The sequence below is a fragment of the Palaemon carinicauda genome, chromosome 35 (assembly GCF_036898095.1).
Source record: "Palaemon carinicauda isolate YSFRI2023 chromosome 35, ASM3689809v2, whole genome shotgun sequence".
Classification (NCBI taxonomy): domain Eukaryota; kingdom Metazoa; phylum Arthropoda; class Malacostraca; order Decapoda; family Palaemonidae; genus Palaemon; species Palaemon carinicauda.
Window position 1 is genome coordinate 45,274,076 of NC_090759.1, and position 12,733 is coordinate 45,286,808.

At 36.7% G+C, this 12,733-nt stretch overlaps 1 protein-coding gene across 1 annotated transcript in view; it reads left to right on the forward strand.

Annotated features, from left to right (window-relative positions):
- LOC137627426 (F-box/LRR-repeat protein 20-like) overlaps positions 1-12,733 on the forward strand; it is a 210,602-nt gene that overhangs the window by 145,409 nt on the left and 52,460 nt on the right. The window contains exon 4 of the mRNA XM_068358512.1: positions 2,997-3,121. Within this exon, the coding sequence (XP_068214613.1) occupies positions 2,997-3,121 (125 nt within the window). The remainder of the gene's footprint in view (positions 1-2,996; positions 3,122-12,733) is intronic.

Here is a 12,733-nt window from a genome sequence, read left to right on the forward strand (position 1 = left end):
AAAACTGTACCATATAACATATAAAGAAACCTTGTTCAATAAATCAGTCCTCTGAAGAAGTATCACGGAACTAGTCATGACTTTGTCTTATATTTCCTATTCTCATTTTCCCTGTGGTTCTTTTGCATATATCTATATCTCTATCTATATCTATCTATCTATCTATCTATCTATATATATGTGTATATGTATATATATATATATATATATATATATATATATACAAACATTCATATACACATACAGTACATACATACATACATACATATATATATATATATATATATATATATATATATATATATATATATATATATATATATATATATATATATATATCTTTCCCAGCATTATCCCTACATTAAGGGGTTGGATGCCGTATGCATCCTCTCCAATTCCTTCTCTCAAAGGCATCCTCTTTCATCAACCCTCTTCTCTCCATATCCTTTACCTTATCTCGCTATCTAATTCTCTGCCTCTCTCGATTTTCCTACGCCTATCAGGTTCCTCCTCAGTCGTGACACTCTTTATCACCTCAGCAGTATTTACTACCCTTGCCATTCTTCTTAGTTCATAATTTTTTCCAACCTTTCAAGAAGTGATATTCCAATAATCCAAATCTTATTATAAATCTTGAAAATTTAGGCAATAGGAGTAAACCATCTTTTGGTTTTGCATTAATTTTTTTTTTTTGGGGGGGGGGGAAGAATTTTCGAGACATCTCAATAATTTACCAGTTTGGTATTAAATGGAAATTCTCTTTAGAAATCCTGACTTCTTATCGAGGTTATTGACAACTAGGCCCTATAGTTCCTAATGCTTTTGCCTTTAAATTTTTTTAATGAAATTAAGTTATGATTTCTTTTTTATCAAATATCATGGGAAGATAGCATGGAGCCTAATGAATAAACTGTTTTAAGATGATTCCCATCCAATTCTAGACCTGTTGAGTGAAGAATTCTAATTAGGTCATAAATTTCAAACTTTGTTGACCTATCTCTTTCATTCACTGACATTCCACCTTCATCAGAGTGTGGGAGTCAGCAATGTGAACATCAGGAAGGTTCATAGAAATGAACAGAATTTTAGTAATAGTTTTTTTGTTTCCATACTTCCCTGATGTTCATAAACTTGCCCATCTGCCTCTCCACTGAGGTATGTCATGGAGTAGGGAATACTTTAACTTCGAAACTAAACAATGGCAAATATTAGCGTGCTACTTACCAGTAACTGCTAGATTGTCTCATTATGTTATCAGGGGCATATCTCTTTTGAAGGGAAAGGGAAAGGGAATGGGAAAAGCTTTTGATAAATTTTGAGGGTAAACTGTATACTCATGTGGTGAGTATACATTATAAACAAAAAAATTTATTATTAGAATTATGTTTCTTCTACAAACTATTACCCCAAAATCAGAAAAAAAAAAATAACAAATACTTAACAATAAAAATAGAAAAAGTTAACAAATTAACTCGTACTTTACCTGTGAAGAGTCATGGCTAGTGTAAGGGAGACAATATTGGAGAGGTTACTGCTTCGAAGTAGAATCTCTCCATGAACATATCTGGTAAAATATCAGGAGTGCTCTATCTTAAACCTTGTCTTTCTGGACATTTTCAACCTTGGCAAGGAACCAATTAGAGATGCCAGTCTTTCTCTTTTCATTAAATTGTCCTGGATGAGAAGTTGTGTATAATGTCAATGACATTTTAAATTTCAGATTGGAATCTGACCTTATTAATTTTAAATGTATATACATTTTAAAATGTTTTGTAATTAGGCTATTTTTTTCTTCATTAGTTAATCATTCTTAGTTAATCATACTCCAGACGTCATCAATAACCATTGAATTTATGATAGTAGATACTTATCAATCATTCATTCATTCACCAGGGGATGCTTTTGTTCTCAGGCGTGTCCAAGGAGGGAGCGAAGCACACATGAAAAGGACTGTCTCCAGGGGCTTGGTTGCCAGAAGGTTGGAAATGCTGTGAGCATTCCTGGCGCTTCATTCATTCCGACATCGTTTTATAGGTCACTCAGTAGTTTTGATAAGTGATAGCATTACTATTGTGGCTTATGTTAACAAGAAAAGCGGGAAAGAACGGTTTTGCTTAGCTGTTACATGCCAATTGTTCTTTTCTTACCTTATTTTATGCAAAGTTACCCTGGATATCTTATTCCATTTTGATGGGAATGAAACATTTTTCAGCAATACTGATTCATCTTATAAAATTGTATGATGTAGGTCAGGAAATTGTGCACTTAGTTACAAAACTAGTTTAAATTTGACCTCTTAAGCTGAAATTCCTTACTCTCAAAGGGTGCTGACCATCGCCATCCACGAATTTGAAAAATATTTACAGCTTTTCTCACAATAAAACATCTTGTTACAAATTCTATTTATGGTTATCTCTTCCCTTGTTGTGGAAGCCAATCGGAAACATCTCTACTTAGCGATCTGTTGGACTGGATTTTGAGACCCGCTTACGCTTGATGCTTTCTTGTAGTGTCTGCAACCTCAACGTTCTTGTGAGTTAAGGACGGGGATTTTGGGGGAGCCTATAGGTCTACGTGCTGAGTCATCGGTAACCATTGCCTGGCCCTCCCTGGTCCTAGCTTGGGTTGAGAGGTGGCTTGGACACTGATCACATGTATATGTGGTCAGTCTCTAGGGCATTATCACTGTCCCTTGCCTCTGCCACTTTTAAAGCTTTAAACTACTGCAATGTTTACTCTTTTCTAAGGTGACTCTCCAATCTTTTTCATTTTTTCATCTCAAAATTTTGTTTTTAAGAGTAGATTCTTTAGGTAGGGCTCTTGATGGAAGGAATATAACTTAATGGTTGGGTTATAAAAGTTTATGAGGATGATGATTATCTTAATTATCCTTAGTTTATCTGTTGCTCTCCTGTCAACTGGCTTTTAGTAACATTTATTTCACTTTAAAAATCCAGAGTACTGAAGTTTAATGTATTTTGCTTTTTATTTTTCAGTCCCTGTTTGAACCACTGGAGGAGGATATTGCGTGGGTTGGACGTGTCTGTAAGAATTTAGAGTCGGCAAGTTTGTTTGTTGATGATGAAAGTTTGGCGCTAGTACCACAGTTAGGACCAATCAAGTAAGTAGTGAATCATTTTAGCTATTTATTTCTTCACGTAAATAAACATGTGTTTTCTTAAGGATCAGGTTTAGGAATGCTTTAAAGGGTGGATCACCAAAGAGAATTTTAAGAGTTCATTTTGGAATATTTAATGTATTTTGTAAAGGATTGTAATCCATAATTTTCTTTTGACAAAAAAAACTTATTAAGTACAAGAGCTACATTAGGAAAAGGGAAAATAGATTGTTACTAATCCAGCCCTAGAGAAACATTGTTCTAATAATTATATAGATTACTGTACGATCACTTTGATCATTTGTTCTTATATGAATACAAACCATCAAACTTCAGAAGGAGCATGATTTCAGCGCAGCTGGAATCGCCGTTAACTTCTAACGAGTTGGTTGTAGTTACTATCAGTTGTAGGGTAGGCCACGCCCACCCTACAATCAGCAAAGCTCCCACTTGTGATTTCACTCACAAACTGTACTTCTTGCTGCCTCTTCTGGCTATACCCTTATGCATTTTCTTTACAGTTGTATGTTTGAATGGAGACCACAGGCAGACGTATACAAACGGGTATATCCTGGTAAACTTGGCAAGAAATGTGGCAGGTTTATGAGCTAACTTGCAGTGGATCCCAATCATATTTGTGTGTTTTGCAAGAGGCATGATTTTTTGCAGTCCTCTCCTTATGATGAGTGTAAAGCAGGCCATACACACAGAGGACTGGCGCGCTGATATGACCACGATTGGTGCGAACCGGCCAATCCTTAACCTGTAGGGGGGGGGGTTAAAGAGGATAACCCGGCGCAACTAGCCTGTCCTCTTATCCTTTCAGCATGTTTGACCGAACAAGGCAATCCCATCCTTTCCGAGATTGGTAGTAACCCCGTCAGTCTTGCTTCTGTGGGGACAGACTAGCATGGCAACTGGGTTGACTCAACTATTTTGACATGTACAGTATTATTATGTGGCCATCCTTCGTCCTTTGATCGGAGCTTTTTTTTATAATGTAATGATAAACTGATTGCATTTCACAATCTTTTGACCTATTACTGTATTCAAACAATTTTTGCTTTATCATTGTTATATTACAAAAGACCGCTCCTTGTTTCTTTTCCTAAAGTCCAAAGATTAATGAGGGTACTCATCCTGTACACTATAGTAGAGTACTTTGGAGTAATCCAGGTGTATGATTAACCAATCTTTTAATTCGACCTATCTCACAAGATGCGACCCACAGAATCAAAAATCATGTTATAGAGATACTTTTAAATTTTGCACAAAATTTTTTCTTCAAATGGTATAAATTTTCTTCAAATAGACATGTCTGCCATTAATTTAATGTAATTATTTGCTCTCTTCTCTGCCAATGATTTTGTCCATACAAACAAGCGTAGAATGTATCTATTTTGTCCATGCACACAAGCACAGAATGTATCTATTTTAATGTTTAATGTTCTCAAAATATTTTATTTTAATTGTTCTTAATAATAATAATAATAATAATAATAATAATAATAATAATAATAATAATAATGATAATAATTTTGCATATATTATACATTATTTGATGATCTTTTCATTAAAAGTAATATAAATCGGTCATTAACCTTCATTATGACATTTTCTTATAATCTTGTCAGAAGAGTAACTTCTATTTATTCTTTTTGTTTATTATTTGAAATTTCCATCTGCCACACTATCCGTAATATTTTGCTTTTGATTGCAATTTATTTTAGGGCTTCTCCTCCTTTTCATTCATCAAGTTATGATTTACTTCAGTTTAATTTCCTTTTTCATAGAATATTTTATCTATAAAACCACACAGTATTCTGCCTTATTCATGCAATAGTATCTTGTTCTCTGAAAATAAACAGATACTGATACAAAGGAAAAACAATGGAATATTCCAATGAAGTGTTATGAATATTCTTGATGGGGGAAAAACGAAGGTCTGAAATATGAATAAATGATAAATTAAGTAGCTTCCGATGATTCAATTTTTGTAAGTTATGTACTGTATATCTCTGCCTACACATACATAATCCTTTTCAAATGTCTATAAATTAACTTGAAAACCATTATGCCTAATTAATAGTGCATCAGCATGAGTTAATCTTCAGAAATGTCCAAAAATTCTTTTAGTATAGTTCTCCCAGGAGACTTTTGGATTCTCGGAAAAGGTAGTCCTATAATGACTTGAGAAGTATAAGTACATTAGCCCCGTAGCAGACAAATGGTTTTATAGAAGCCGATAGAGAATGTTTATCACGATGCATCATATTATTTCAAGTCATATCTCATAGATTTATATAAAGTAAAAAAAATAAAGTAAAAAGTACCAAAGTTTGGCATTTCAAAATGAGTTGTGCCAAAAACCAAACCATGTAATCCTGCATGCACAATCCTCTTGAACTGACCACGCAAGTCCATAGCATGAGTGGGCATTTTTCACAGGATAGGAGCACCACTCCAGTCCAGCAGGACAACCGGTACGGCCATTCCTCTGTGTGTATGCCTGGCTTAAGGTGTGGCCTCCTTTGCAGTTGGTCGAGCTTGGCAAGTGGAAAACGACTACTAAGAGATTGTTCAGCTTTGAATGTGGCAACACCAGTGACAATGCCTAGGGAGCTCTTTAGCTTCTTTTTCTCTCCTTCCACTTCTCGGCCTGTTGTGCCTTCTTTGGTCTCCTGTAGGGTTGGGTGCTCTGGAGGAATTCAGGAGAAAGTAGACCTCGGCTTGCATTCAGGTACTGCATAAGGGAAAGGAAAAATATAATCTTCCCTTAGTGAAGGCAATATTCCAGCTTTCCTCTCTTAAGTTCGCCTTCATTTTTACCTACCGATAATCCCGTGCATGAACCTGGACCCGCAGAAGTTGTCACTTTCCTTGGGCATAGGTGGTGTTCTGTCTATTGAAAAGCTTTTGAAGGTATTTGCTGATGCCAGGATCTTGAGGTCTTCCTGTGCTGCGCCCTGCTGGTTTGCTCATCCACCTACGGAAGCGTTGGAAGACTTAACAACCATCGATATGCCATTGCCTGCTGTTGGGGAGGAACTTGTGACCTCTCCCGCCACAGTATCGTTGTTGCTTCCCCCCAAATCCTCTAGTCTGAAATCTGGTTAGAGGGGAAAAGAGCTGAGGTGTTACTCCTTCTGTACCAAAGAAGAAGTTTCCAGCATCCAGGAAGGCTGTTCGGTCAGAATCTCATGAGACTTTGACGGATCTCTCCTCACATACACCTGAGAGAGGCAACGAAGTACCAAACCAAGAACCAACCCAACTCAGGAAGGTGTAATGGTACGTGGCTGCTACTGGTACTTGGACTAGTATGGAACTGACAGTTCCCATGTTTGGTGTGTGTGCAGGATCTTCTGTTTAGACGATTTCAGCCTCAAAGTACAATCTCACGCCCAAGCAAAGCATTGAGTACCTGGGTATTGTGATAGACACAGCAGCAGCAAGAGTCTTCCCATTGCACAATCACATTGGCAGACTCCGGGAGTTAGCGCAACTTCTGGCTCGACTATGGCAACGTCTTCTGCAACATCCTTCATCATTGCAGAAGCTGGTCAGCAGCCAGGAATCTCTCTTACCCTATGGTTCCAGTGGAACAAAAAGTATGGGATGATCTGCCCTGGTAGCTGAATGACAAAAACCTCACCATGGGAGTTCCACATAAATTTTGGTGTTCATAGACTCATCAAAGGAGAGGTGGAATGCGGACCTGAGGAACCAGACTGCCTCACCATTATGGTCCACTGAAGAAAAGCACCTGCATATTAACCTGTTAGAAATTGAAGCTATACTACTATCATTATAAGATTTCCAACAGAGTTTGATAGGGCACTCGGTAGCATTGATGAGCAGCATCACTTCCGTTGTGGCTTACATCAAGAAGCAAAGGGATACTATTTCACTGACCCTTTGCAAGTTGCAAAGCAGGTGTATTCATGAGCAGTGGACAAGGCAATAAAGCAGTTATATAGGTTAATTCTAGGCAAGAGAAATATGATAGTAGAACGCTTGGTTGCCAGAGGCAGGTTGTAGAGTCTGAGTGGTCCCTACATACCTGCATGATGGAAAGGCTTCTTGCTCTTTGGGGCTCATCATTGACTGACCTGTTCCCCACTCGGCTAAAGAAGAAACTTATAGTGTTCTGTTCTCCAGTTCCAGACCTATCGCTGCCATTTAAGGATGCCTTCCACCACCTCTTGATACACTGGATGTGTACACCTTTCTTCAATTCTGTCTGATTTGCTGATTACTCGACAGATGGATGACGACATCTGGTCTCAGGATGACCCTGGTTGCTCACAAGTGGCCACACACTGAATAGTGTCCAGATCTGCTGATGGTTCTCGCTGAGGTACTTAGAGAACTACCCTGATGACTCGCCCTCCTCTGTCAGCCCTACCTTCAGAGGTACTGCAACTCATTATCATCCCTTGCTCTGACTGTTGGTGACTATACAGCATCTCCGAGCAAGAAGCTTTTCGTGAAGCAATACACAGATGTCTAAATACTTAAGAAGATCCTCTGCATCTACCTACCAGATGAAGTGGGCTATCTTCTGCAATTGTTGCCTTAGTAGGGATACTCCTCTCTGCAATTGATTGCTGATATCCTCATCTACCTTTGTTGCGAGAAGGTCCTCTCAGTCTGTGTGGTGAAAGGCTACCGCTTACCTTTTAGCCATGTTTTCAGACTGAAGGGGTTAGACCTTTAATATTCGATTGAATTTTCTATGCTCATGAGTAGCTTTGAATAGTCTTGCCCTCCCAGTGAAACCTAGCTATCGTTATGGATGTTACTCGAATTGTCAAGTCTCCCAAGCAGGCGCCGTATGAGCCCGTTGAGACAGGTATCAAATATCCTAGCCTCTGTGAAGTGAGTAGGGGAGCCGGATGTCATTTTGTATGTCATGAGTCATTCTGAAGATAATAGAAGGTCGCCTTCATCTTTATTCCTAAGTTCGTGACCAAGACCCAAAACCCAGCCATTAATGAATCCAGGTTTTAGTCCTCGACAAGACTTGACTACCAATGTTGAGGATGAATTACTTCTCTGTTCTGTAAACGTGTTACCTGAGGAGAACTCAGAGCCTGAGGCTGAAAGAGAACTAAGAATTTCAGGACGGCAAACTAGAAACACCTTTTCACCATCGGAAGGTTAAAGAAGATAATACAGTATTTTGGATATTATCCAAGAACACTTTCTTGCTGGCTTTGTGAGACTATCAGATCTACCTACCCAGCAACTAGTGAGTGGATGGGAGGACCAACCTAGACTGCACTGCACCAAGTCAGGGGTATCGGATCTAACCCTAATGTCAGTAAGAACCTGCCAGAGGCATAGGTCTTGAAGGCAGGAGTCTGGAAATGCCAGACAACCTTCACTGTCCCCTACCTTATAGGTCCTTGGATACCTTTACTCTTTGTCCAGTGATAACTGCTCAACAGGTTGTGTAGCAAAACTAGCTTCCTCGCAGGACAAGAAGCAACTTGTCCAAGATAGCAGTTGTGACATAAGTCTAGAATAAGAAGAAAGAATGACTGACCTTTTTCCTCTTTCTTTCCATCCCATAGGGTGCAGCAGTAAAATTGTTGTGCTGGTAAGCCTCATGATTGAGCAGTTGTTTCTTTACAGACAGGTTTTATTGAGAAGTATATCTTCCATGCTCCCAGACGAGGATAAGAATAGATGAAATGTATTTAAACCCATTTTTCATTAATTACCATACATTCAAACAACTTATCCTCTGCATGGATATAAGTTCTTCCATGACCATCTACCAGTCGCCTGGTAGAGACCTAAACTAAAACTTGCAACATCTACGTACCCAAGTCTTTAGGAGGTTGACAGGTGTCATTACCTCTGTTCCTTTACAGGACCAAGTGTCTTGACAAATTCAGGGAAAGTGAACTAGACAGTTTTTATAAGATGGTCCTTTGTCTGGGAACTAAACATATAATATTTTATATATTACAGCTGGCAAGCTAAACAACCTCCTGAATTCCAAACTCATCTGTTTGCTTTTCCATTAAATCTGTTACACTTGGGAACCAAACATATAATATATATATTACAGCTGGCAAGCTAAACAACCTCTCGAAATCCAAACTCACCTGTTTGCTTCTCTATTAAATCTGTTACACTAGGAAATATTAATACCCGAACTCTGAGACAGTTATGTAACTCCCAGACAGCAATATATAAAACACTGAATATCCAAAGGTCTCTTAAGTACTTTCAAACAAAATTGGGTAATTATTCTTGAGACTTATTCAAATAAACTCATACAGTACTACGATTCTTTAACAGGATACGAGCAAATACTAATTTAAACACTAGTGATTGAAATAATACACTCTTTACAGAAATAAATATATTATATATAGATTACAACCCTTTGAAAGAATTTACTTTAAAAACAAGTAAATCACTCAAAATATTAAGTCTGAGCAAAACTTAGATTAAGACAAAAATGTTACGATCTGAAAATTGTATAAACACTTGACTCGAAATATTAAATCTGCATAAAAACTTAGACTAAGACAAAAGAAATAATACTTATGAAAATTATACAATTTACTTGTTTCACTTGGAATTAAATCTCAATACAATATTCAAGTTTGATACTTAATAAAAATAGAAAACCAGATCATGATACAAATACCTTTCACCTTACTACAGGGTCAGTTACAAAAACTCTTAAGAGAATTTTTATAAATACTCACTTTGTTACAAAAACCCGTCACTTCAAAATCTCGAGATTTAACTGAAAACTTTTAAATCAGTACACTGAGAGGTGAGCGAGAGAGAAAGAGGGGGAGATGGCTATGACTTAAAGCTGGGATTCTCTATCTGATCTATGCAACCCTAGGATTGCCTTTTTATGAAACTTAGCTATTTCCAGAAGATTCCAAAAGATCTGGGAACCGTGGGGGCTGGCCTAAGGGTGTCAAGAGTTACCAAGTATTGCCCTCTCGAACACGCACCCACGCAACGCGAGACGGCTCTCTCTCTAAGCTAGTTCCGCCCACCCTTTGTCCTTGAAATAAAAAAAAAAGATAAAATTCATCACTAGGTTTTTGGGAAAATTCCAAAGCACATGGCACATTATAAGAATTGCGTATTTTCTCCCAGACATGACGCAATACCTCATAAAAATATAAAAGAATATTACATAAGCCCTTGTTCACATCTCACACGAATCACATATATATGTGAAATAAAAAGTTAATTCTTAAAAATAATGTAAATATACATATGCTGACTTGAATGAAGAATACAATGAAATTAACGACAAAGTCTTACGTAATTTACATGATAAACTTAAACCTACATGAGAGGAACTCATCTTAAGAGCTGGATATACCCCTCTTCAATCCACAAATTAAAACATAAGTAAAATACATGAATAAACCACTGTGTTTTACTCTACAATAAACCAACTTTGTAAGTATATATATATATATATATATATATATATATATATATATATATATATATATATATATATATATATATATCCCTTTTTAGTGGGGATACTTACCGAGGTGAAGGAGTTTGGACATAGCAATGATCAGCAAAGCTTTAGTAGTCAGGGCCATCCATTCTAGCCTGGTTTACTGTGAGTGATCAGATGAAAGTCTCCCACCATCACCAATCTGCAGTGGCCAGCATGGTGATGAATACTGGCCAAAACCCAGACATATATATCACAACCCCGTCTCTGCCCCCAGTTCCTAATGAAAATGGAACAACTGCCCAAGGTGGTGGGCAGCTGCATCCAATTGCTGAGGAGTGCTAAAATTTTTGGACTTGATCAGGTCACCTTTGGAAACTGAACCTTGCAACATACATTATCAGGACCTTGTCTAGGGGAGAAGATTTTGCTGTGTTACTAGAAGAGCTAAAAGAAATAAATTATGATATAGTAGGGTTGACCAAAGTTAGAAAAATTGCGAAATCTTACCTAGAGTTGAAAGAGGGCCATGTATTTTGCTTCAGAGGACATGAAAAGAATAAAGGAAATGGAGTGGGTTTTCTTATTAACAAAATCTTGCAGGTATCATAGAAGAATTTTACAGTACTAATGATAGAATTGCAGGATTAATGATCAAACTAAATAAGAAGTATAAATTGAAGATCACTCAAATGTATGTATTAGCAACATCCCATACTGAGAAAGAATTAGAAACTTTTTTTTTTTTATCTGGATATATCTATGGAGAAGCTTTAGACTCCATTTACATTTATTTTGGGTGATTTCAATGCTGAAGTCGGTCCAAATAGAAGAGGAGAATCACCAGTAAGTAAATTTGGTATAGGTATAAGGAATGACAGAGGAGATGTGCTTGTAGAATTTGCTGAAAGAAACTATCTTCAAATCGTGAGCACCTTCTCTTATATTAAGGAACATAAAAAATGGATTTTGGGAAGCCCAAAATGGAGAAACGAAAAAATGAAATAGATTTTATTCATGGTGAAAAAGTTTATTTAGTTGAAGATTTAACACGGTTAAAGAAGTTGAACTCAGAAGCAAAACTGGTATAGATCTAAGGATAGAGAAAAAAAAATAATTTTATGAAAAAAAATAAACACTCCTGTAATAAGAGAAAACGTGATGAGTTTAGTTTAGCAATACAAAATGGTTACTCCCAGGTACATGATGAAATGGAAGCAAATTAAGAAGAAATGAAATCTAACTAAATTTGTATTGGAATCAGCCCAAGATCAAAGACAACTATCAGTAAAGAGAAAAACATAAAGAAAAAATTGGATATGGTAAAATCCAAGTGAGATGAAATAAAATCAGAAGAAATGCCCAAAATAATAAACAAACTAATAACCCAAGATATTCGTAAACACAGTAAAACAAAAATTGAGGAAACACTAAAGAAAGGAATAAGCATCAAATTAATAAAAAGAAAACTTAGAACAGGGCACCAAAAGATGTTTGCTTTGAAGGATAAAAATGAAAATATCACTAAAGATGGAGTGATAAAAATTTTAGAGGATTTCTGTACAATGCTAAACAATAGTGGTATAAAAATAACTTTGCCAATGGAAATAATGGAACATCTAAGCTGGTACCAAATGTAACATTAGGAGAAGTGAGGAAAGCCTTAAAAGACACGAAAAGAGGCAAAGCAGCAGTAGATGGCCTAACAATTTATTTAACAATCTATCAAGGAGATTTCATAGTAGTAAAACTGGCTGAACTTTACACCTAATGTCTGCAAGAATGCTCTTTACCTACAGCTTGGAAAAACTTTATCATTATACTAATTCACAGAAAAGGAGACACAAAAGACCGGAAAAATTACTGGCCAATAAGCTTGCTCTCTGTAATATATAGAATATTTACAAAGATCTTAATAGGCTGAATAGAAAAACAGCTAGACTTCAATCAACCAAGAGAGCAGACAAAGTTTAGAAGCGGGTGTTCAACAACTGACCATAACCATGAATTAACAAGCTAATAGAAAAATCAACTGAGTATAATAAACCACTATGTATGGAATTTGTTAGACTATGAGAAAGCTTTTGATCCCATCAAAACCACAGCAGTAATAAAGCCCTTCAAAGACAAGGAGTAATCTTAATCTTACTGTA